The sequence below is a fragment of the Triticum dicoccoides genome, chromosome 3A, assembly GCF_002162155.2.
Source record: "Triticum dicoccoides isolate Atlit2015 ecotype Zavitan chromosome 3A, WEW_v2.0, whole genome shotgun sequence".
NCBI classification, from domain to species: Eukaryota; Viridiplantae; Streptophyta; class Magnoliopsida; order Poales; family Poaceae; genus Triticum; species Triticum dicoccoides.
In genome coordinates, this window is record NC_041384.1 from 755,212,874 (window position 1) to 755,240,453 (window position 27,580).

Sequence of the window (27,580 nt, forward strand, 5' to 3'; positions counted from 1 at the left end):
TATTAAATAATATGTTGAGTAATGAAAATGATTGGACACTTCCTGAACCAACTCCTAAGCCAACTCCGAAGAAAAGGGGTATTCTATTTCTCAGCCCTGAAGATATGCAAGAGGCAAATAAATCTATGAAAAAAGGGTATTAAAGCTGAAGATGTTAAGAATTTACCACCTATTGAAGAAACACATGGTCTTGATAACCCGACACAGGTAGTAAAGGTAAATTCTCTCTATAGATTTGATGAAGGTGATATTTCTCGTTATAAGTCTGCTAGCTAATGCTTGGATGAGTTTGATAATTTTATTGTTAAACAAGAAAACTTCAATGCTTATGTTGATAGACAATTGAAACGTAATGCTTATATGATTGAACACTTGAGTGATTATATGTCTAGAGTTAAAGATGAACTTAAATTTATTAGTAAACATGCTTCTATGGTTACCACTCAAGTAAAACAATTGCTTAAAGCTCAAAATGATTTGCTCAATGAATTAAATAATAAGAAAAATGATAGTGCTGTTAGAGTTGTGACTAGAGGGGATAAAATGACTCAGTCTGGCAAAATAAATACAAAGATCAACCCAAAGCCATCTTACTGGGCGACTATATGGCTACACCCAGGGGCGGCTCCAGCGTGGGGTCGTGTAGGGGCGGCCGCCCCGGGTGAATTTTCACAACCTAGGTTACCCCCGTACTGATTTTGGCCGGCGGCCACCATGGGAGGCGAGCAGGTTCGCTCGAAAGTCTCAGATGTGGTCGAGCACGAGGAGAGAAGAGGAAAACGATTCGCGTAACTGCTCGCTAGGAGATCTATAGATGGGCCAATCAAGTAAGCCCAGTAAAGCTTAGATGAGCCCATTAGATATTGTCCGCAGCCTGATTTTCACGTTCACAATTCCTTTTCTATCTATCGATCGTGGAACTGTTCGTCCTAAGCTCACGCCTCACGCGATCACACCCTGCCGACGCGGCGCCGCCTCCACTGCCGTCTGGCAGTCGCCGGCGCTGCCTAGGTCTGTCCAGCCGATGGTGCTAGATGGAGAAGGAGAAGCGAGTCCGCCTGTTCTTGATGTCGTTCACCCAGGAAGTGGAGTCGCCGCCGTCGTCCTACTTCGCCGCAGTCCCTGCTCAAAACAACAAGCGAGCAGGCAACAGAGGCAACAAGGACCAGGTTCTTTGGCTCTCCCCTAGTCTTCTCTTCTGTTCTAGTATCATGTTTAATTTGTTGTCATGTTGGCCTAATTCTTGAAAGTTGAACACTGAAAATTAATTAAAAATATGATGTTCAGGCCATCTTCCAAAGCCTCCATGTATAACTACAATTTAATGGCAAACATTTGCTATGTCTTTTAGATTAATCTTATTGTTTTTACATGTTTCAGGTACCTAATGGACTAGAAGATTGATTAAATATTTGGGATAAAGCATGGAAGATTTAGCCAGCAGGAGTTCAGGTTAGACTTTCTGTGATTTTTTGCGGTACAATTTTTTGCCTAGTTCTTGAATATGAAACTACTTTGATGCATTTATTGTGCTGATAATCTTGCCATCATGCATATTGTTGGCCAATTATTTTTCTTGATTGTCTTATTTGATCATATTATGGCTTTGTTTTTTTGTTTCCTTGAAAAGTCCGCCCCTGGTAACTTCAAATCCTGGATCCGCCACTGGCTACACCTACACTCATGATGATGTGCCCTGACCGCATCAACACACACCATCTAACCCGGTGGCCTTACGAACCTGTCTCGTGCGATCCGAGAACACCAACCGGTCTAGCCGACTCACAATGTGCACGACAAGTGCATGCTCTGGGATCCGCTGCCGCCATCTTCCGCCATGCCGTCTTTAGGAGGAATCATCGCATTGACCTTACCAGCTCCAGCTGCCGCTGATGTCACTATGACATCAGACAATGCCACCAGCCCGCGCGTGTCCTTCAACCATCTTCTGCCATCTCATCTTCAGGAGGAGTCATCGCATTGACCTTGCCAGACTCAATTGTGGCCGATGTCACTACGATGCTAGACAACGCCACCAGCCTGCGCATGTTCATCAACCCACATCTAATCGCGAGACTCCACCGCACCACGCCGCCGAGATCCTCCACTCCACGACAACGTCACCTAATGGGCTGCTGCCCCTTAACCAAAGCCCTCAACATCGGTGGATCCAGGGGAGCAGCTCGCTTGTCACGTACCTTTGCTAGTTAGGGCAGGGCCAGTGGTGGACCTGGAAACTATTCTGAGTAGGGGCACACTTTATACCAATTTAAATAGTTTTCACAATTTTTTCTTGAATTTCAAATAAATTCTACTGAAACTTCAAATTTTGAGTGGGGTCCTAGGCCCCCACTCCCCTGAACATGGGTTCACCCCTGGGCAGGGCTACGCCGACCCGACCACATCGTGGTTTCGCAGATAAAGCTAAACCACTGCTTGTTTCATCTATTTCTCTCGAATATGCGAAATCAAGCATGTCATATATTAAAGGTTTTAAGAAATGCGGTTACAACTTGGTGATACACTTCCGGTGCACTTCCCTTTTCGAAAAAGAAACTTGGTGATACACTTCGTGATAACACGATCAGTACTTGCACTGTGAGCTTTTCTTTTTTCTGATGTTCATAGTAAGCTTTGACATAGAAAAACACACATCCTAATATTACCACCATGTGGAGTTGGTTATATCCTTTCCTTCATCTGTTGCTTCACCATGGCTGCGAGTCTTCCTGCGGTCTCTTCCCCGGCGTCGCCTTCTCCTTCTTGGAGCTGCCTCTCCACTGGGAGATGGGACCGAAGGCTGGATTCGCTAATCAAAAAACAGAAGCACAAGCCATCAAGATCGTCAAATATACCTTTTGTGTGTGCGAGGACGACATTAAACTTATGAGCATGGTAATTAAAACAATCGACGCAATTAGTCAATCGTATAGAGCAGTGGAAGCAACAGTTAATTAATCAGTTCTAGCTAATTGACGGTTCAATAAATTTGCAAATCAAACCAAGTATACATACCTTTCAGTACCAAGACAAGAAATGAAGAACGCCGGCCAGTCAATCTCCAGAGGCACGACATCTAGAGGGATGTTAGGGGGTAAGCCACGCCAGTCCGCCACTGCCTCCACTGTACCAGTCTCTAGGTCGGCTGAGTACATGCGCCGATGCCTGTCGCTTACAAGTAATTTGCCACACTTCTCACCTAGTACGTAAAGGATGTCTCTTTCTTGAATCACCTTCCTCCTAGGTTGTATTAACTCTACTGTATCAGTGCAGAGCCATTGCGAGGTACCTTGTGCACTCTGGTGGTCCTCTTGCTGTCTCCATATATCTAGCTTGGGACATGCTGCCTCTTGCATCGTTAGTACCGAGAGGGCGCCGTCGGTCATGGCCAGGCCAAGGCACGCACGATCGTCAATATACGCTGCCGGGACGGGAAGCCTTGTGAATGAGATGTCGCCGCTCCGGACATCTAGCTTAACAAGGCAGAAACATTGCGCAATCCAACTATTAAATAGCCGGTGGACGGCGCCGTGGTGCATGATGGCGTGGCTTTGACACAATGAGCCGAAGGTGCTGGAATCTTCTATGGTGTCACTGAAGCACTTTGTATGCTTACTCCAACTCGCATTGACGGACGAGAACGTGTGCACATCAAACTTGAAGCCGATCCGGGGTTCGTGGCCAGCGGTGATGATTATCACTTGGTAGAAGGACGAGCTGCTCGGTGGCTGCTCGATGTCGCCGGAGCCACAGTCATCACGGCATAGGACGGCACAGCCGTGATGCTTGTACTCACACAAGTCCATAGAGCTGTCCATTATAGGATGGAGAATGTCGCACGTGCCGACGAGCATGTTGCACACGGGCAGGCGATCGACCCACCAATCGTCCGCGCCACGGGAGCGGGATGGGAGGCGAGGTGCACAAGGAGGAGGCCACGATGCGAGACGAGCGGCGCCGCGTGGTTCAATATGCTTGCCGGGAAGTCGTCCACGAAGCAGCTGATGGCACGGCGCCCACGGCCCAGCGCCGACCAAGGCGTCGGCACGAGCACCTTGGCGCCTTGATGACGATGCCGCTGCTTGTTAAAAAACCCGATGAAGGATGCGCATGGGTGGCCCGGCCACTGACGCCGTAGGAAGGTGGGGTCGGTTATAAGCTGGCGCCACCGCCTGCATGCCGCAGCGCAGCGGAAGAGGGTGCCTGCGTCGTGCAGGCGAACCAGGATCTCACGGAGGACGTCGTCCGGGAGCGAGACCGCCATGGCTGAGTAGCTTGCGTCGATGTGGGATGAGTAGTTGGCGTACGTACGTACAGTATATATTTGGTGGTCGTCGACCTCCATCGTCAGAGTCAGACTCGATCTCCAATCCAGCTGCATGCCGGTCTTATGTTTCCGGGACACCCGTATCCATATCGTATGCTTATTTTTTTTTTTTTTACTTTTCTTAGTACTAGACGTTAGTTTCCTGTCTGCTTAGGCCTCATTCGGTTTGGAGGATTTTCGTAGGAAAAACATAGGAATAAGGATTCCAGAGGAAAATTTCCTATGTATGCATTCGGTTTGTAGGAAATGCGTGCAGGAATTTCGTAGGAATACTACTCATTTCCCGTGTTTTTGAAGGAAACTACACATCCACTCAAAGCTCATTTTACGCGTAGGAACGAGGCAAGTCAATTCCTTAGGATGGCAAGTGTCATCCTATCATATTCCTATACTACTCCTAATTCCTACGTTTTGATTTTCTCCAAACCGAATGAGCCCTTATATAGCTGCGATTGAACTCGTGACAACATAATTTGCTAACTAAACTGAAAGATAAAGGAAAAGGAAGAATTTCATTTTTGAGAATAAATTCTATTTTACCCCACTTTAATTTTGGCATTTTTACCAAGAAATCCTTATAACGAAATGGTTGATTTCCAGCATCTGTAGTTCTCTCAACATCCGGTCTATCACCTCACCAAGCCCAGCATGTCTATCACATCATAATTAAGAGTGAAATGCATAAAATCATCACGATACTGTCCTAATTGTCAAAAAACCACCACAATAGAAATTGTGACAAAATGCACCCCGCACAACCGTTGACAGTGGCTAAAAAACATTGACCAAAATTTGAAACTCGGTTTGACATGACAAAGTGCACACATGGCGAGAGAAGGTGACAGTTTGCGGCTAACAGCTGTTAACGACGCGATCAGGACAATGCCCAATCAGAGGCTAGCGTTGACACAGACCAAATCAGTCGAAGTGACCCAGTCATTCTCCCCTTTGCTCCTCTCCCTCGCGCTCCTCTGCTACTACTTCTCTCTCGACCACCGTCGTACGAGCTCATGAACACCTAGCTGTCGGCCGCTATGGTCTCCTGGAACAGCAGGGAGAGCAGCGATGACTCGATGGCGGAGTTGGACTCAAACGTAAACTCCTCGCTCCTCTATCTCAAACGTTAGGCTTAGGGTTCTTAGCGATATGGGGATTTATTTGATTTGGATCTCGATTTGAACCGAATCCAGTCGATTTGGCTTGCTCCCTCCAATTTGAACTCAATCCAAGCCCCTCTCACCATTGAAGACTCGGACTATCATGGCATTGTGGACTTTGAGTGCTACAAGAAGAAAAATGCGAAGAAATCCATACCTTTCGAAGCACCCTCCCCGGAAAGAGGTTTTATGGCTATGCATAGAATGTAAGCTATCCCTTTGTACATGACTGGTCTTTCCTTGTCTGTCCATGCCTTCTTTACATTTTGATGCATGTGAATGTGCTAGGTGTGTTATGGTTGCTCTGAATTGTGCTAAATGTATTTTGTAGCTTTAAGCAATTTAATGTAGTGACTTCAGTGATGGAATTTAGATTTTTTGTAACTTTAATCCTCTGCGAACCTGATAGATTGTAAGTTGGGTGCATTGATCTGTCACCATTGTTGATTGGTGATGTACATTTTGCTAGGTGAGCATTGTTGCTCTGAATTGCTCTGTTTAAGCGGTGCATTGTGTAAAACTATAGTGTGTACATAGTAACTTCAAATTGCAAAGTGTTTGTATTATCTGCCAAGTGCTTTATGTTCATTGGAGACTGATTTCTATCCCTGTATTAGTTGTAGAATTTTTTGACAATTGTTAAAATCATGCAATTTTTTGGCCTTGTAGTTAGACAACTGTGCCTTTGTCGAATGGGTTGAGAAAGAGTGGCCTGAAGCAATGAAGAAGGCATTTTACAAGGTCTGGGATCAATATGAAGAATAAAGAGGTGCTAGAATCCAGGAAGGACGACAGAGGACATAGAAGCCATGCTGAGTGGCTAGAGAAGAAGCAGTATGTCATCAGTAATATGAAGGTCATTCATGTTGTTCAAGAAGAAGTGATGAGGAACATGATAAAGGAGAAGAATGAGTTGAAGGAGGATAGGGATGGACTGAAGAATGAGATCCATGTGGTCAAGAGGTAGATCTATGACTTCAAGAAGTATAAGAGTCAGGTAGCTTTTGCCAGTGATGAAGCATATGGATGAGCTGAAGAAGGAAGTAGATCAGGAATGAGACATGACCTATTAGGCCGACCATATATAGAGATCCAAATAGTATTCCAGCAAGTCAAAAAGTAACAATTAGATAGCGTAAAGATTAGATGATAGTAATTGATAACCGAAATGTGCTATGTGTTAATGTGCATTGTAGTTCATTTAAAGGAATCCTACAAAAGAAGAGAGTAAAGACATACCGAGATTTTGGTTGCACAACATGGAAGATTTTCCTTTCCGAACATTCCTATACAGTTCTGACATGATAATCTAATATGCTCCACCTGATGAGACTGAAGAGACAGGTCTGCTTACTAATAAAAACAGTACAAATAAGCGTTGAAAAAGTATTTCCGATTTCCTGCTGGACATAAACTTAAGTCTAAAATTAATAATTAATAAGAAAAAATAGAACAGAGAATGCAGAACTAATTCACCACACATCCAGCCATCACCCATCAGCCACCCTCCTTCGTGGAGAATGGAGTTGCGACGTGCACATCTGCACAAGTTTTCTCCCTGGTCATCAAGTGCGAGAGAGCACAGAGCAGCCATTCACCGCGCCCATGGTGAAAGACCTGGTAGTAGGCACGAGTGCGGAGGAGCACTTGATCAGGAGCAGGCGAGACCCAAACTTGGTGGCTCGAAGGAACAACAAGTGCTCGATCTGGTGCAAGAAGAGAAGGAGAAGAGCGTGGGGAGGAGAGAGAAGCCCGTCAGCCAGTTGCTGCGGCCGTCCTCTATGTGTCCTACCCAGCCGAGGAGGTGAGATGCATCATCTTCTTATTTTTTTGGATCACGTTTCATCTGCTCTTGGCAGAGTTCAGCAGAGTGGTGAGGATGACAAACTGCACGTGAGATCCATCTTCCTTCTTCATTTGATTTTGGGTTGAGAGTGCAAGCGATTTTGGCCTGGTGATAAGGAGTGGATCAACAATTGAAGGGGCTCACGAGAGGGGATTAAATTTGTGGAAACTGACGAAGAAGCTGAGAAGAAAGAGGTGACGCCATCTTCAATGCAGACTCCTCTTTGTGCGCTTGCACCATAATATAATAAACAAAAAATTAATAAACATGCAGTGCCTTTCCAACGCAGGAGTGCCTCCGTTATGTTTGCTGGTAAGGCAGTAACGGAAGCTGATGTGGCAGTGATGTGGTGGTAGTCGGGCCCATCCGTAAGCCGGTAATGTAACGTTGATGTGGCAGGCCTGCTGATGTGGATAAATTGCATATCAAGAGAAATAAAATAATGGGGATGAACTATTTAGGTATTATAGATTATAGATACAATATACAACTACGTCAACCCTTGTAACGGAGGAGGAGCACTTTGTGTTGCAGAGAGATACCAAAACAAGTTGAAGTTTCACTCCCTAGAGCCGCCCTCATAGTCCATGTTCACTTTCATGTTGTGAGGTTCACTTGCATTCTAGATGTACATAGTCCGCCCTTCTTCTTTCATGGCATCTTTAAGGTGGACCCACAAACCGCCCGCATCCATTCGGATCGCGCTGACCGGGCCGAGCAAGCCATCCAATGCGGTTCTCTATCAATCCGCGGTGCGGTCTGGACATGATTTCTCCCGTAAATTGGAGAAAAAATGGTGGACGTTTGCCGGAGTCCAGACCGACCCATGCCCTCTTCTGATCGCCCTAGCCCACCAAAAACCCATCTCCCGCCCCTGCCGCTTTCCTTCCGATGCACGCCCCATTTACCGTGCGGCATTCATGCAGAACCAGAGCACGCGGAGGCCGGCATCAATGCCGTGATTTGACCCGAGGGAGGGCGGCCTGTCTGACGTGACCTCTCGGCGGACGCCGCTTCAATGCGGACGCAGGTTCCCGAGGAACCAACTCCGGCCGCTACACCGTATTGAAGCGGCTTACCAGCCGTTCGCATGGCCTATCCGCGACTATTTAAGCCATGCTCCGTCACCGTCCAAATCGCATCCTCCTCCTTCTTCTGCTCCTCCTCTACTCGCCCATCTCCCTCCACATCTCCGGCGATGGGCAAGTTTTAGGTGCGGGCGTCGACATGTGGTTCTGGGGCAGGATCTAGAGGATCGTGGTGACAGCCCTGATGCTAACTATAAAGCTAAGAAAGGAGTGCTAACCAATCCACCACCAAGCATATCATCCTGGTGTCCCATGAGGCGGCAACGAGGTCAGCCTACCGGCTCCAGCATTGTGCTGGATTCAAGGTCTGCGACATACATGCGCATGTCATTGATGTGGTGGACTCTTATCATACCTTACTCTGAAATCAATAATTGTGTGTGTTTCTTGTCAGGACATTTTAGCTTAGGTGTCTGAGTGCAGAGTTGAAGAACCGTCCACATTATTTCCAAATCATTAGCTTGGGCCCTTTCCTTTGCATACAAAGCAGTAAAAGGGTCTCATCGGTGGCGAGGGTATGGTGGCACATGGTGCCTTCAATCAGGAAGGGTATCCTCAAGAAGACATTGGAAGTCTTTGAGTTCACAACAACGAAACACATCGTACCTAAATCATAACCGATGCTCACATGCCTTCCCTATCTACGAAAACCGAGGGCAGCATAAATAGCAATTTCTTAAATAACAAGGATAGAAATTCCCCCAAATGATAATGCTCTTACATAAGATGAATGAGAAATCAGTGGTGCAACGGGGTTGTCTAAGAAATACTCTGTTGGTTAAAAATCTGGTGGCAGAAGCCACAAGCAATCTCGCACATCAATGTAGTGATGATATCCTTTTGATGTGATCCTCTCTGAGGAGGACGGATGCACACCATCGTCCTTTTCGCAGCAGTGGTACACGTGGCAATTACCGAGGTCCAACCTTCTCAAGAACTGGCGGGTGAACCCCGGCACACCTTCCTTTTTACAATGGTCGTCAAGGCGGCATTGCTTGGAGTGGTAGATGTGGTTCTTCTCCACCGTGCCACGCCGCGTCGACACATGTACCACCCTGCAACACATTTCTCCTACAAATAAGGTGCAGTCTCCCAAGCTCGTCACCTCTACCCACACAAAGCGATGCGGTGCTTTGTGGACAAGCTGGTACACCCTAACAAAATGTGTTTCCTTATCGTTGTAGTATGAATTGAACTCGACCGCCATCGCTAGCTTGCTGTGCAGCTCGAAGATGTGGCCGGCCCAGTTGTACTGTGTAGCGGTGCGCTATGAGGGCGGCCAAGCTTCAGGAGGCTGCTTTGTCTTCCGGTATGTCCGTCAACCTATCTAATTCCTTATTGCATTTTTCTAATGAGGAGATTATAAATAATGCAAACCAATTAGGAGTTTCACTAGGGGCTACGGATAGTGAGATTTCCAATTCGGTGAATGATTTATTAGATTTGGAGGCGGAACGTGCCTTAGAGACTATTCGTAACCTTGCAGCCGTTAATCCAATGAAGGATGATGAGATTGATGCGTTAGGGGTCAGAGTGCTAGATAATCTATGTGCGGATTTAGCACCACCCATTCATGATCTGACGAAGATGATGTACCCCTAGAGATTGATGATGGTAATATTTATGAACCCGGTTATGAGGACCGGGCGACAGCACCTAGTAAACCTACGCGTAAGTGGAATCGGAAGATCTATCCCGATTCCGCAGTTCGTAGGAGTGCTAGGATTCGTACCACTAAAAAATTCCATGATGAATTATGAGAGGAATATTTTGGAATAGCAGAGGTCTGAAGGACTTGGCTAAAAGAAGATTCCTTGCTGAGGCAGCTTTAGAGCAGAGGTTAGATTTTGTTGCTCTATCGGAGACGGGTAGAGATAACTTTGCACCCCAGTTTCTCTCTTCTTTGGTGGGTGGTATTGATTTTGATTGGCATTGCCTCCCTCCGTGAGGAAGGTCGGGTGGTATCTTACTGGGTGTGAGATGCGATTCGCTTGAAGTCCGAAGTGTAGTGATGGGCGACTTCGCGGTGAAGTTTCGAGTCAGGACTAGGATAGATGGTTTTAACTGGGCTTTGGTGGCGGTGTATGGTGCCGCACAGCCCGAGCTTAAAGCGGAGTTTCTGGCGGACCTGGTTCGTATCTGTGGGTCAGAACAGCTTCCAATTTTAGTTGGGGGTGATTTCAATATCATCAGGAGGAGAGAGGAGAAGAACAATGATAATTTTGACGGCAGATGGTCGTTCATGTTCAATACCATTATTGAAAGCTTGGATCTGAGAGAGATAGAGCTTTCGGGTAGAAAGTTCACCTGGGCTAATGCTCTGCCACACCCAACCTATGAAAAACTTAATCGAGTGCTTGCGAGCGTGGAGTGGGAACAAAAGTTCCCTCTGGTGACGGTGCAAGCTCTTTCAAGGGGCATATCTGATCATACCCCATTGTTCGTGGACTCAGGTGAGCCGAACCATGTGGGTAACAAGAACACCTTCTCCTTCGAGATGTCATGGTTTGAACGTGAGGGCTTCTTGGATTTGATTGCCCGGGAGTGGGATAGAGGTCTTGGAGGCAAGACTGCGTTAGAGCGTTGGCGGAATAAAATTAGGCATTTAAGGAGTTTCTTACGGGGCTGGGCTAAGAACCTCAGTGGTGTGTATAAGATGGAAAAGGATAGACTCCTTGCTCTTATACAGGCCCTGGACATACAGGCTGAATCCAATATCCTAACGCCAACTGAGCTTCAGGCTAAAAATGAAGCGGAGACGAGGTTGAAAGAACTGCTCCGTGAAGAAGAATTGAAGTGGGCTTTGCGTGCTAAAGTCTACAAAGTAGTCCAAGGGGACACGAATACTCAGTTCTTCCACTTGATAGCCAATGGCAAGCACAGAAAGAAACGTATCTTTCAGCTTGAGCAAGACGAGGGTACCATTTTAGGCCAGGACAACCTAAAAACATATATTACCGACTATTATAAGCAATTGTTTGGACCTCCGAAGGATAATTGTGTGTCCCTCGATGAGTCTAGGACTGAGGATGTGCCTCAGCTATCGGCTGCCGATAATGATATTCTGGTTGCCCCGTTCTCGAAGAAGGAGGTGTTTGATGCTATTGCACAGATGAAAAACAATAAGGCTCCCGGACCTGATGGATTCCCGGCAGAGTTCTATAAAAAGTGCTGGCACATTATTAAGGGGGATTTACTACCTATGTTCAATGATCTGTTTTGTGGCCAGCTTCAATTATTTCACTTGAATTTTGGGACTATCACACTGCTTCCCAAGAAGACGGACGCGGTGAGGATTGAGCAATTCAGGCCGATCTGTCTCCTCAATGTTAGTTTCAAAATTTTCACCAAGGTCGGGACAAACAGACTCACACAGATTGCGCATTCTGTGGTGCAGCAGTCTCAAACTGCCTTCATGCCGGACAGAAATATCCTTGAAGGGGTGGTCGTCCTGCATGAAACACTCCATGAAATCCATTCCAAAAAATTAGATGGAGTAATTTTTAAGGTGGATTTCGAGAAAGCGTATGATAAGGTCAAATGGCCATTCCTCCAACAGTCATTGCGTATGAAAGGTTTTGATGAAGCCTGGCGCCGACAGGTTAAATCATTTACGCAAAAAGGTAGTGTGGGAATTAAAGTTAATGATGACATAGGTCATTAATTCCAGACACATAAAGGCCTAAGACAAGGAGATCCGATGTCCCCTATCTTGTTCAACATTGTGGTGGACATGTTAGCAATTTTGATAGGAAGAGCTAAGGAAAATGGTCAAGTAGGTGGATTGGTACCTCATCTAATTGATGGAGGTGTATCCATCCTTCAGTACGCTGATGATACAATCATCTTTATGGAGCATGACTTGGCCAAGGCGAGAAATATGAAGCTGGTGCTATGCCTATTTGAACAATTGACCGGGTTAAAGATTAACTTTCATAAGAGCGAGCTGTTCTGCTTTGGTAGGGCCAAAGATGAACAGGAGGCTTATAGGCAATTGTTTGGGTGTGAGTTGGGCGAGTTACCATTCTCTTATCTGGGGATTCCAATCCACCATCGTAGGCTGACTAACATAGAGTGGAAGTGCATCGAGGATCGGTTTGAGAAAAAAATGAGTTGTTGGAAGGGTAAGCTCATGTCATACGGAGGCCGATTAATCCTGATTAACTCGGTGCTCACGAGTATGCCAATGTTTCTCCTATCGTTCTTTGAGGTCCCAGTTGGGGTTAGAAAGAGACTGGACTTCTATCGATCGCGCTTCTTTTGGCAGGGTGATGAGCTTAAAAGAAAATATCGGCTTGCTAAATGGGACATCATCTGTAGACCGAAAGACCAAGGGGGCCTAGGTATTGAGAATCTAGAAGTTAAGAATAAATGCCTTCTTAGCAAGTGGCTGTGGAAGCTCTCATTGGAGAATGACGCTATGTGGGCTCAAATCCTTCGCAGCAAGTACCTCCAGACAAAAACTTTGTCCCAGGTCACTGTCAGGCCGACCGATTCGCCTTTCTAGAAAGGCTTGATGAAAGTCAAACAGTCGTTGTTTAATAGGACGAAGTTTGTTATTGGAAACGGCACGAGTACACGTTTCTGGGAGGATACTTGGCTCGGCGAGACACCCTTGGCCATCCAATATCCGTCGTTATACCGTATTGCGCAACGACGTGAGGTGTTCGTTGCACCGGTCTTTCAATCGATCCCCCTTCATATTCAGTTCCGACGAACGCTAGCAGGCAATCGTTGGGAACAATGGCTCCATCTAGTTAGGAGACTGGTGGAAGTCCAGCTTTCACAACAACCCGATGAATTACGCTGGAAACTGACTAAATCTGGAGTATTTACGGTTAAATCAATGTATGTTGATGTTATTAACTCAAACTCCATCCCTACGTCCAAGCATGTTTGGGATGTCAAAGTTCCTTTGAAAATAAAAGTGCTTATGTGGTTTGTCCATAAACAAGTTATTTTAACTAAGGACAACCTCATGAAGCGTAATTGGACAGGACCTACTAGGTGTAGTTTCTGTGATCGGGATGAGACTATCAAACATCTCTTTTTTGATTGCCCGTTAGCCAAGGTACTTTGGCAGACGATCCACATTGCTTTTAGTATCAATCCACCGAATTCTGTTTATGCGTTATTTGGGACATGGCTTAATGGGATTGAGCCTAACTTAGCGAGACATATTCGGGTTGGAGTTTGTGCTTTGCTGTGGACTATCTGGACTTGTAGAAATGATTTGGTTTTTAACAGACTATCATGTATACATTTTTTGCAGGTCATATTCCAAACTACGGCACTGATCCGTTCGTGGTCGCCACTCACCCAGACAGAGGCCAGGGAGCATTTGGTTACTGGGTCTTTCCGATGGGAGATGGTAACTCGGGATATTTTCAACCGGTTTGGATGGCAGTCATGTAATAGGATAGGCACTTAAATTTCCTATCTATTTTTTAGCCAGCCGGTTGTGGCGTCTTTTCTCGGCTAGTTGGTGTTTCTAGCCCCTTTTTTGGCTCTGTGTGAGCTATCTGTGCTTTATTATTATTTCGAGACCTTTGAAACCATGTTGACACTATTTTTTCTGGTTAATAAGAAGGCCGTATGCATCTTTCTGATGCAGAGGCCGGGGAATCACCCCTTTTCAAAAAAAAAAAAAGACACCGGATAGTCATGTCGATGTTGGCTAGCCAGTGGACGGAGGTGACCTTCAGAGCCCCATCCTTGTTCAGGCCGGTGTCGAACTTGAGCAGCCGCATGTAGCCGAGGTAACATTTGTGGCCATATAGCTCACCGTTGTAGACCAAGATGTCGTCGAGGTCGTCGTCGTCGTGCCCGTCTGAATAATCGGCTAATTCTCGAGCCATCCACCCAAGCTCCGGGCAGTCAATTCTACATAGGCCGACTGCGCAGTCGCCGATGATGGCGGCAGCGATGCATCCGCTCGAAGTGGGGTCGTCCGAGAAGATGATTTTCCTAAATTCTATGAATTCATCCGCTACGGAGAGGGGGAACCGAACCTGGGCGCCGGAGAAAGGGTTCACGATCAGGATCTCGCTTTCGACCTTGCTGGCAGCGATGATGCAGCCGCCGTGGTGGGATCCAAGGAGCTTCCAGTGGCTGCCCAGTGCGAACAACCGCGGCAGCGGCACGCGCAGCGCCCTGCCGTCCTCGGGGCTGTACGCCCGCGCCTCCCGATCTCGGTCGCCGTTGCCCGTGAACGGGAGAAGTAGCGGCAGAGCCGGCAGCGGCGGGTGCCATGACGCGACGGCCCGCCAGGAAGCGCAGACGGCGGCGAAGCGCGCGCGTTCGTACGCCGTGAAACAGCTGAGGTACACCGTACACCGTGTCCAGGAGGTCGTCGGGGAGGTCGGACCACCCGCGCTGGATGCCGCCGTCGCTGGCCATCGCTTCTCGTTGTAACAGAATCGTAGCGTCGATCGAGTTGTACGTCGGGACTCAGGACGATCGGATCGGCTGTATCTGTACTGTATATGGCAACAAACCAAACATACTAGTAGTACTACTAATAGTTTTTTCCCTTGAAAAAGGAACTATCTGAGTACTAGTATTTTTGGGTCTCTCACTTGTTGTTCGCAGATGACAGCTTAATCTTTATCAATGCAAACGCCCTGAGTGCGGAACGACCGAACGAGATCATGCAGATATATGGTGTCGCCTTGGGTCAGTGCATTAACCGAGAGAAGAGCTCGGTATATTTCAGCACTAATACTCTGGATACGGTGAGGCAAATCTTGAAATCAACTCTGAACATCAGCGAGAAATACCTGGGGCTCCCCACTGCTGTTGGACGGATCACTAGTGGTACCTTTGACCACATCAGCGAGAGAGCTCGTGGGAAGATGCAATGGTGGTTTGAAAAGTTGCTTGCATGTGCAGGACGGGAAACTTTGCTCAAGTCTGTGATTCAATCTATTCCGACCTACCCTACTTTTCTACTCACCAAGAAAGTTTGTAAGAGCTTGACTTCTCCCATGGCAAAATATTTTTGGAGCAGCTCCCTTGACAAAAAAACAATGCATTGGGTGTCCTGGAAAGACTTGGCTACACCAAAGTGCAAGGGAGGGATGGGGTTTCGCGACCCGCATCTCTTTAATCTGGCCATGTTGGGCAAGCACGGCTGGCGCTTCATCACCAACTCAAACTCGCTTTGTGCTCGAGTTCTAAAGGGTCGGTATTTCCCGGATACGGACTTCATGCATGCTACAATTCCCAAACCTGCATCGGCCACTTGGAGGGCAATAGTAGCAGGAAGAAGTGCCCTAAAGACAAGTTTGATATCGAGGGTAGGAGATGGATCCACCATCTCACTATGGGAGGACAAATGGATTCCGGGGACGGTCTCCATGACACCTACCTTGAGGCCTGTGGATACAGTCATTGACCGAATATTGGACCTTATTGATACTGATCATTGGACTTGGAAACATGACGTGATTACGGACAATTTCACCATCCAGGATGCCGCCGCCATCCTTAACATTCCCATCAGGCAAGGTGGATGGTGAAGATTTTCTCGCATGGGCTTTTGAAAAATCAGGAAACTACACTGTAAAGACGGTGTACCGCGCTCTAGTGACTCAAAACGAGCATTTGGCTCAAGAGGAAGGGACGGCTACCGAAACTTCAACGGACGATCAACAGTTGTGGAAATCCTTGTGGAAATTGAAAGTTATTCCCAAAGTGAGGGTATTTTGGTGGAGAGTTTTGCGTGGCATTCTCCCGGACGAGGCCACCTTAAACTACAGACATCTTGCAGATGTTCGACAATGCAAGGTGTGTTGTTCCATGGAGGAGGATCTGAAGCACGCACTAATTCACTGTCCACATGCTCAGCGCTTCTGGGAAGAGGCGTGGACTTGGCTAGGTCTTCGCCTGACTCCTCTTCATTCGGATACGTGGGCACGCAATATAACATGTCACCCACAGTTCACCTCAGATGATCGTGCTAAGATCACTACTACTATGTGGTCCATCTGGCACTCCAGGAATCGCATTAAGCATGGAGACGAGGGGAAGGATCCCACAGCAACCATGAGATCTATCAAGGAAGCTATTTCCCTCTTACAGCTGCCAAGGAAAGACACCCTGACTCTTCCAGGGCACGGTTGGCGGCCGCCTGATTTGGGCACAATCAAAATCACGACCGACGGAGCCCTAAACTTTGATGAAGGGCGAGGTGGTGCGGGCGGAGTGGCCCGCTCCTCTACGGCCCTTTTGGGCTCATGGTGCAAACCATATGTGGGGGTTTCAGACCCCTTGATGATGGAGTGCTTGTCCCTGCAAGATGGAGTCAGGTTTGCTTGTCTTCGAGGATTCCCGCATGTGATTATGGAAGTCGGCTGCTTGGAGCTAGTGAAGCTCTGGCAAACTCGCCACAATGCTCGGTCTATTGTGGCTCCTTTACTTCTAGAAATAGGAGAGCTATGTAATACTTTTACTTCTTTTGATATTCAGCATGTAAATCGGTCGGCGAACCTCCCGGCGCATCTATGTGCTAAGCGTGCTTGCACATTGAATGTTACGGAAAGCTGGCTCGATGAAACCCCCAGCTTCTTGGTGACCAGCCTTTTCGCTGATTGTCCCAAGAATGTGTATATTGAATAAGAAGCTCTCTGATTTTTCTGCAAAAAAAAGAGTACTAGTATTTTCGGCTAAAAAAATACCCAATATATACTTTCCATATACTGATTTTATTACCATACTAGTTGGATGCCCGTGCGTTGCTACGAAACAACAAAAATATATACAAAGATCAATGAAATAATTATTGAACTGTCTAAATGCACATGCCAAACATGACCAATGTGTTGTTTCTGACCATAACGTGATAAAACAATGGCATCTTCCCATGTTGCATTTTTCATCGAGCACTACATATCCGTTAAATATCTTCACCCAAACCCCCACCCAGGAGGAGATAAGTCATTGCCATTTACATGGAGCGAGGCGATATGGTGGACGAGCTCCCATGCTCCTGCTAAGTGGACCAATGGGACAGTTTGATGCTAGAGGTGTCATTTACTGCTTGGTAACAGAGAGTTGACGAAGCCGTGAGTGAACGTTTGGGTGGGCTGCACATGACAGGTGTACAGTTGGTAGACGCTGCTATTTTGTGGGTACTTTTTCGTGAGTAAAAAGGGCTAGCAACATACTTCCTCTATTTCACAAAAAAAAAGCAACATGCATCCTTTATTTCACAAAAAAAAAAGCAACATAGTTCCTCTAAAACAGATAAAGTTAGCAGGACACTCTCGTAAAAATGCTAGTGGGGTGAACACTCTATTATCATTATTTTCCTTTGGTTCTCTTTACATTTTATTTCCAGCTTTACTATTCTATTGTGTAAAATACAAGAGCTAAAAAAAATAAGTGTTCATGTACATCGAAGGAATGTTTGCGGATATAACAAAAGTTCTTGTGTATTACAAAAAAGTGTGGTAAAAAATGTTCATCATGTTAAAAAATCATGTTGTATTTAAAATCTTATCTGCCATACACTAAAAATTATTCATACCATAGTTCAAACATGTTTATCATGTGATATAAAAATACCCATCATGCGTTAACACTCTTTATTATAGTTACATGAATTTTTTTTCTTAAATGTGTGAACAATTTTTAAAAAGTGTTCATCATGTAATAATAAAATTCATCAGCTAATTTAAAAATTGTGCCTCATGTATTTAAAAAATTCATTGTGTTTGTCAAAATTGCCCATAGTATAATTCAAAACCTTTAACAATACATTGAAAAGTGTTCATTTTGTATTAAAAATGTTCAGCCTGTATTTAAAAAATATTCACCATGTATTGAAAATGTGCATGATATATCTTTAAAAAACACAATGTACTAAAATATATCTGTTGTGCATCTTAAAAAAGAATCATCATGCATTAAAAGTTTATTATTTGTGTATCATAAAATGTGTGTACTTTAAAAATGATTTGCTCGGTGCGTAAACCATGTCATGAGTGCGACACGCGCCACACAGGGCCCACACACATCTATCCCGAATCTTCTCCCCACTCTCGTCTTCTCTGAATCCTCATATATCGACGCGCTCTAGTCTCTCCACCTCCTTCTTCCAACCACCTTCTCTAGCATCTGTGCGCATTGCTGTGGCCCAGATGTCGCCGCCGACGGAGCTCCAATGCAACGCCGCCGGTGCTGCGACCCGGGCCTCGCCACCGGTCAAGCTCCAATGCAACGCCGCCGGTGCTGCGAACTAGGGCCTCCCCGCCGATGGAGCTCCAATGCAACGCACTGCTGTGACCCGGATGCCTATATGTCGCCGCCGGCGGAGCTCCAATGCAACATTGTCGGTGCTGCAATCCAAGGCCTCACCGCCGAACGGAGCTACAATGCAACACGATGCTGTGATTCGAATGCCCAGATGTCGCCGTCGGCGAAGCTCCAATGCAATGCCACCGGTGCTGCGACCTGGGCCTCGCCGCCAACGGAGTTCCAATGCAATGCTGCCGGTGCTGTGACCCGGACCTCGCTGCCGATGGAGCTCCAATGCAACGTGTTGTTCAATGTTTAATGTTTGTTTGCAAAATGTTTGCCATGTCTTTGAAAAATGTTCAATGTTTGTTTAAAAAGTGTTCAATGTGTATTTAAAAAATGTTTGCCATGACTTTGAAAATTGTTCAATGTTTGTTTAAAAATGTTACTGTGTATTTTAAAAATGAAAGGTAGTTGAGTGTGCAACTGTAGTTGCGCGTGACCAATCGATATACAGTTGTGCGTCACGGACGTGCAACTTCAGTTTTGCTCACGCAAGATGACTTGTTGTGCGGTGTGTGGATAAAATAAAATCAAACTCAAATAGATATAAATCAATCAAATGAAAAAGATTCTTATAAACCTTCACGCAAAATCAAATGGCATAAGAGTTGGATAGACTTTGTTAATTCATTTCTAGGTTAGAATTAGTAAATGATGTTTAAAACTACACGAGGATATTTTCACAGCGATGAAGATTTGTTTCCGTTAAATGGAGGATTTGCTTTCAGAATGATTTACGAAGCACTGAACCATCAATAGAAAAAAGAACAATACAAATCATAGTTCATCCATTCATTCAGAATGAATTAATGATATGTGCAACTCAAAAGAAAAAGAGTAATGATACATGGAATCCAGTTCCAAACTGATGCATTAGTCAAGACTTCATATGTGCTTCACGCTTGTCACCTACGTGAGAAACTTTCCTTGTGGGCCAACGGTACATGATGGAATGAGTCACCTGTACTAGGACGGTCTCATACGACCATGCACTGCGCAATGGGCCCCATGATTCCTAACATTAATAGTATACTCCTGCCAGTTCAGATCTAGAGACGAACATGCATCGGGGATAAAGTGTGCAGGCGAGGACGAGCGCTCCTTTCAATTTTCGCATTTACATGTTCTTTTCTTCCCTTTACTCTATTATCGTTGCTTCATCACTTTGCAATAACATTACTGCAGGTCGTATTTGATTTGTTCTTGAACTCCAGCTATGGGCAATATAAAGATTAACACAGTTGTCGTACTTCGGACTCTGGGTTCACCGTCCCACACTCCTTGACCGCCTCTCCGCTTCATAGCCACTGCATTGTCACTTTGCTTTGTCATGGTCTATATTTTTCTTTCTTTTGAGAATTGCCACATTCTCCACTTTTTTTTAATATAGATCGTAGTTTTAGAGGGTGTTTGTTTCCAGGGACTTATTGGTCTAGGGACTTAAATAAGTCCCTATAAGTCCCATCTAAACCAAACAGGAGAAACTTATAGGGACTTAAAGTGGGCATTTGGGACTTATTAAATAAGACTCTTAAGGAGGGACGTATAGGGACTTATAGTTGTAATATGGTCTTATAGAGACTTATAAGTCCCAGGAACCAAACAGGTAGAGACTTTTTAGGGACTTGGGACTTATAAGTTGGGACTAAAAAAAGTCCTAGGACTTATGAACCAAACAGGGCCTTAGTTGCTTACCTGAAAAGTGGCACTTTAAGCCCATTTAACTTTTTTAGAAAAGGAGGATGCACCCCAGCCTCTGCATCTGGGTGATGCATGCGGCCATTTTATTTATTATTCACAAGGAGTTACAAAGTAATACAACAGTAAGCCCGAAGCCACCATCTAGACGACACATGCCGCTACTCCTATCCTCTTGATGAAGAGGTGCCTCAGTGTGCCACCACTGGAGCTTGGGAGGAGGGCTCCCACCCCACCTCGCCAAACCGCGAGAGCCGTCGAGATGGATCCCCCACGCTCGGCACCGTCTCTGATCTGCCAATCCATAGCAAAAACCACGAGATCGCTGACACATATCCACCTTGGACAGGGGCTACACCACGCCATGTCGCCACGGGAAGCCCGAGCTTCACCCACCGCCACCTTCCAGGGCCACCGCTCCGGGATCCAGACAGAACATCACCGCTGCCACCAGCCATGTTCCGCCGTCGCCGACAGGCCGAAGCGCCGGCCACCGCGACCAAGGCCGCCATGACCCTGCGAGCCCACCGAGCGGCCGGTGCAACCAGATCTTCCACGAAGCCCCGCAACTCTGCCGCCTCCTCCCATCACCATGCCATCACCTTTGCGTCATCGCCAAAGACGAACAATCGCGCCGCCGTGACATAGATCAGGGAAGAAAATGCCCCGGCGCCATGGGTGACCCGCCTCACCAGATCCAGCGCAGGAGGGAAGAAGGACTCCGCCGCCGCCGTCAGCCACCCGGGGCTTCGCCCGGCAACCTCCTCCAGCGGCGGTGGAGCGGAGGATGGGGATGGATGTTACCGGCGGCGGGGGTTAGGGTTTCCGCCCGAGCCGCCTTAGCGGGGCGACGCAGGGGATGGGCCAGTAATCCTTTAAGCCCATTTCATAAATATGAATAATTTAGAAGGACATGCGATCAGGTTATAAAAAAAGACGTGTAGCAGCAACTTCCACACCCATTTGTACCAGAACACATTTCACATGTATTTTACACTTTCTTTGTGAAATCATTTGGAGCATCATTAAACACAACATAAAATCTAATATATGTAAGATGAAAATTGAAAGTGTTTTACTGCACTAAATTGGACAAAACCACACCTGGATGGAGGATATTGATAGGTTGGAACAGTGTGAAGTCTCACCATATTGATCTGCCTTGATTTCCCTTTGCCTTACCATATAGTCCCTCATTGATCTGAACGGAGATATTTACCAACCTAGCCAGTATAGTGATGGAACTGGGGAGCTTTGTCTAGTAACATTAGAATAATTGTAAATTGTTGAAAATTAGTATCCTTTGTATGCATGAGAACATATAAGACATGTGGACTAAATTTCATATATGGACTATACCTTGATTTCTGTTATGACCATTCATTCGTTCACACAATGATGGTAACAATGATCTTATGAGGAATGTAGCACTATCGACTACATGCATCAAAGATTCATACTTGTACCAGTGGCAGACTGGCAGTTCAACCTCTTCAGCTCCCATGTCATCTTGGACATCCATCTCCTTCTCATCGAGACAATGCCCTCGTTGCTTCACTGGGGATCGCAGTAACACCACCATGGTTCGGGGATACTATGGAACACCCTCAAGAGCATAAGTTATACAGGGCATTCATTAATCCAAAAAAATAGCATAGCCCCTAATATATTGAACCACGTTGGTTGTTCAAGCCACAGAACTGAGCTGTACAATAGTCTAATCCAGCACAAAAATGATCAAACTCACACAAGAACCAATATTTAGGCTGTAAAAAATACAGAAAGATCCACCACAACTGGAATGTTTTCTTCAGCTAGGCCCTGACTGCAAAACTCCAGGACCAAAAAATGATGCAAAATACCGGTGCATTGCTACAGAGCAACAAGAGACATGTACCATTCATGCATACATTCATCTAAATTTCATTTTACTGTACAAACTTGTGTCTTTTATCCCCTTTGACAATTTTCATGTTCAAGAGAGAAAGGAGAGTAGAGTGGGATGTCTTGACATGAGCAAACAGAAAATAACTTCACATACAATTGTCAAGTCACAGGCTGGATGAAACAATGATTTTGTCTTATCCAGCTCCATTAGATTTGCAAAAATACGAGGGTTTGAGGAGTAACACATAATACTTGTGTACAGGAAATGGAAAATAAATATTAATATGATTCAATGGTACGATGTTGTGTAGCAGCCATATAAATGGACCTGGAATTATTACATGTTGTGTTGCCTTATCCATATTCCTGCATTTCTCACTGTAAGAACTGGGCGGCTAACTCAAAACTTGTTACTTATATATTTTTGCAAGGAAACAAAGCTCTAGATTACGCTATCAAAGAATAAAGGAAGCAACATCATACCATCAGCATTCCCAATGGTTCACCCCAGCAAATCTTCCGTGACCTAGAAATATTACAGCTAGGTTTAAAGCCAGGCAATTGCTTATTTCTCAACATGTATGAAACCAAATGACAGTCTGATTTACGTATCCTGAAAGTACAATGTTAGCCTCGGATTAGCTAACTGGTAAGTAACATATCAAGATTAGTTGCAGAAAATCTCCCTAAATTTATGTTACAGAAACAAGTAATAAATTATTGCCTGGTCACTGCCTTTTTGCAGTCGGAAGAGTTGTCATCTTTACTCCTTAATCAGGTGCATCTCCATGAGCAAAACCATGGCAGCCCAGAATTTATGGGATATGCCATATGAGATGTATATAAACGTTCTAGAATATATTGACTTTCTTGCAGAAACTGAATATTGGCCTATGAACTAAAAACTCGAAACATTACCAAAATGAGTAAGCAGTAATGTAGCAAACATATATACTGTTGTGAGAGGGAGACATGTGTAATACATAGGATTGTAAATTATATTATGTATATAATTTTCTTTCGAGATGTTAGAATAAATTCGAGGCGCTCCGTCGATCTACCGAGGACGAAACAATCACACGAGCACGACACCGAGATTTGTTAACGAGGTTCATCGATATGGCTACATCCCCGGGGCCTGACTATGGGCGCTCCTCCCCATGACACCGCTACAATACCGCACCCCAGCCGCCTGGACGCCGGCTCCCCCTGCGCGCATGTGCTATTATGTTGGCATAGGTTACATCGTGTGCCTACCCCCGATATATGTGAGAGGCCTAGAACTCTTACCATGTCTACACACAGTCCAAACCAAGTCCAACTGTAACCTACCTTGTACAATAATATTCGACACAACTCTAACATGAGAGATGTATATGGTTTATGAAAACAAGTCAACAAATGAGATAGAAAGAATCGTGTAGTCTTAGAAAAATGCAATACACAAATTTGCAACATAGAACCGGAAATCCTTGTAGTCCTGGAAGTTTGTCTATATACACATATATATGTTATTTTTTTTGCAAATGGTAGTCATTATTGATAGAATCTTGTCTATATAAGTCAATGGTTAGGCATAATGATCATCCCAAACACAAAATTTAACTTGAGAGATAATTAGCTCAATCAGATTACCCTTTCTTCTCTGGAAATTCTAGAAGATCCGCAACAAGATGCATAGCTGCATAAGGTTACAACTTACAACCTCATACTTTTACTCCATTACCTACACAATTAGAAGAAGGCACTGGTGGAAAAAAGGCCTTTGGTCGCGGTTCGCAACTGCCATTAGTCGCGGTTCCGCAACCGCGACCAAATAAGCGCGACTAAAGCCCCCCACCTTTAGTCGCGGCTCCTTAAGAACCGCGACTAAAGGCCCGTCCACGTGGGCGCCAGGCGGCCGTCGGGGCGGAGGACCTTTAGTCGCGGTTCTTCTGGCCAACCGCGACTAAAGGCCGCCACAGGTTTAGGGTTTTAGCCCCCCCCCCCCCTAAACCTGTTTTCTGTTTAATTTGTATTGTTTTATTTCTTTTGTGCTTTATTTTAATTTTGAAGGAGTTTCATATATTCTACGGTACTACATACATGCATATGAATGTACAATTTCAAATAAATTTGAAATTAGAACCAAAAAGAATTCAAGAGGAATATACAATATATATTCAATATCATCGGATGACCATATACAATTTTGAACAAGTTTCCATACATGATTTAATGCATATAAAGTTCTACGTCCTCGTAATAGTGTTCTCCTTTAGGATGGAGGACTTTCCTGCTGAACCATCCAGCTAGTTCCTCTTGAAGTGGTCGGAAGCGAGCTTCTGGACTAAGCATCCACCGGAGGTTATTCCTCTGAGCATTGGTATCACTCGCAACCCGCTCAGAGGTGTATCTCCGGATCATCTCACAGACATAGTATCCACATAGATTGGTCTCCGGTGGCTGAATATCCCCAGCATTCTTAGCCTTTAACATTTTGAATTCTAGCTCTTTTTTGAATTCACCGACCTTTGTATCTACGAACCGTCTCCAAACCCTACGAGGCAAAGAAAATTAAATGAACAAGAGAGTTATTAATTAGTTACTTGATATTAGGAAATGAACGAAATAGGCCGATCGATATAGAGCGCAAATGAATGAAAATAATTACTTCTGCAGCATTCTTCTCATGCCGCCCCAAAGCTTTGGATCCATATTCACAGAGTCGTGGACGAGACATTCTGAGGTGTTAACTTTAATTACTAGCAGAATCCAGTGGAACCTGCGGACACGATACATGCACAGTACGTCATGCATAACTCATCGATTAGCCGGCCACATACCATGCATGGAGTAAACAAAAGAGAATGTGCTCAAGACAGAAACACTCACTCAAAATGGTAAGGAAATAGAATGTCACTTTTGAGTTCCTGCTTTGTAAGAAACTGCCACAGGTCTGCCTCCACGTCGGCGGGGTAACGCTCCAACACATGTCCATTAACGATGTGTGGGTCAATGAACCCAACATCATGGATGTTCCTTACTCTGCATTCCTTAATCTTCATTCTGCATGTATAATAGCGGACACAACAATATAGTTAGGACATATATATAGTGCAGGCAATATGAACGAGATGGGGTAGAAATTAATAAATCACTTACAGAACGTAGCAACTGATGATAGATTTATCGAGCTCGCACAGATTGAAAAGCTGGAACAATTCACTCAGTTCAATTTGTACATAGTAATGTTTGAAGTGATGCTCATGTCTAACTTCCGCATAAATATATTCTTTGGCGTTTTTATTTTTTATGTAACCCTTGTACCATTTCAGCAGACCTTTCATTTGTGGAGGTAGATCATTTTCCTCCGCAGGCTCGACGAGAGGCCCATTCTTGACATATGTAATTACTACCTCCTTCACTGGCGCCTCATCAAGGCCTAACAGTTCACGAAGAGTAATACCTAAGTTGGCCGCTTGTTCTCTGGCACTCGTTACAGTCAATCCCTGTGCTGCCGCAGCTTGTATGATCTCGGGGTCATCCGGACAGAAGGCTTCCACTATAAGCGGGGCAATCGATTGTTTACTTTGTTCCCCGAGCTGGGCAACTTGTTTCCCGCTTTTTTTACTTTCGGCCTTCTCCCGCTCTTTGTTCTCCTTGAACATGAGTGCCTGCCTGCGAAGTTCACGTGCATAGTCGTTAGGCAGATTCTTCGCGGCTTGGGACGGTGTGCTCAAAAATGACTTAGCCCACTTCTTTTGCTCATCAGAAAATACTGGCTTGGGCTCGGGCTCTCTTTTCTTCTTGCAGTCCGCCTTCCATTTCTCCAAATCAGCAGCCGTGGCCGCGTCGACTTCCTCGGCACTACGTTCCCAAGGCCTTGTGGGGAGAGGCTTCAGTGATGGCTCCGGTACCTTTGTGGTCTTAGGTACATAAGGGTCCGGGTTAATAATCCAGGACTGCTTCTGCTTCTTTGCCGGAGGTGGATTGGGGGGCGGCGTCTGATCACCCGCCGGACGAGGACTGGGGGGCGGCGGCTGATCACCCGCCGGACGTTGTGGACTGGGGGGCGGCGTCGGCTGACGTGACGGAGGTGTAGGTGAACCGCCACCACCACCACCACCACCACCACCGCCACCGCCACCACCACCACCGTAGGGGGGTGGACTTGTTGTCCTTGGCGCCTCGCCTGGAAACTTGATAAACTTCTTTTGCCATAGAATGAAATGGCGCTTGACATCTCCAAGTCTTTTCTCCCCTTTAGGTGTAGCAATGTCAATCTCCAGGTCCTCAAACCCTTGGACTATGTCCTCCACCGTGACACGAGCATAGCCATCTTGAATGGGGTTGTTGTGGTGGAGTGCTCCAGGTAAACATGGTAAAGCACTGCCGATGGCTACCTTCATGGACATGTTCCCGATAGGATAATACAGATGACATTCTTTCATCTCCTTTATATCGTCCACGGGGTAGCGAGGAGGCTCCGGTGAAGTAATTTCGACCACCAGAGGCTCCGGTGCAGTAATTTCGACCACCAGAGGCTCCGGTGCAGTAATTTCGATCGTCGGTGCATCTGCACCAGCCGGTGGGGCCTCTGTGGAAGCCACGCTGCTTCTCCGCTGCTGGCTTCCGAGATCCGCTGGATGATCTTCATGCTGCACCCGAGCTGCATCTCTTTCGGCTACTAGTACACTCATGGTTTTCTTCATCACATCCATTTCCGATGCCAACCGCGCCACAACATCTGCTTCCCAATCCATCTTTCTCTTACGGCTTCTGTAACCGTACGGGTCATCGTTCTGGGGGAACCCTATTTTCCACGGGATGTGCCCCATGCCTCGTACACGTCCTCCGTGTTCAGGATTCCCGAGGACTTTTGTCAGCGCGTCGTTCTCTCTGTTGAACTTGATCTTCCCCTGTTGAGCATCCCTCATTGCGTTAATAAGGGCTTGGGTGGGTTTAATTAATTTGCCCCGGTAAACACACTCCCCTGTCTCCGGGTTCAGCGTTCCCCCATGCCCGTACCACCAGCTTTTGGCCCTTGGGTCCCATCCCTCCGTACCTGGACGGATTCCTCGCGCCGTCAGCTCGTTCTCCATCTTCTCCAACCTAGGCACCCAAATGCGATACCCTCCTGGCCCCATAACATGATTGTACTCCTTCTTAGCCGCATTTTCCTTATTTTTTTTCGATATTTGAATGAACTGCTCCGATTTCTTTTGCTTCACAAATTCTGGCCAATCATGTTTCAGTTTCTCATATTGTCCTTTGAAATCCGGAGTCTTGTTCT

General features: G+C 45.8%; 1 protein-coding gene across 1 annotated transcript; it reads left to right on the top strand.

The window, feature by feature from the left end:
* Nucleotides 1-15,068: 15,068 nt before the first annotated feature.
* On the top strand, nt 15,069-18,976 carry LOC119273289. Its single transcript, XM_037554501.1, has 4 exons — nt 15,069-15,600; nt 16,088-16,398; nt 16,615-16,858; nt 18,561-18,976. The coding sequence occupies exons 1-4, from the start codon at nt 15,069-15,071 to the stop codon at nt 18,974-18,976; spliced, it is 1,503 nt and encodes a 500-aa protein (XP_037410398.1).
* The last annotated feature ends 8,604 nt before the right edge of the window (nt 18,977-27,580 follow it).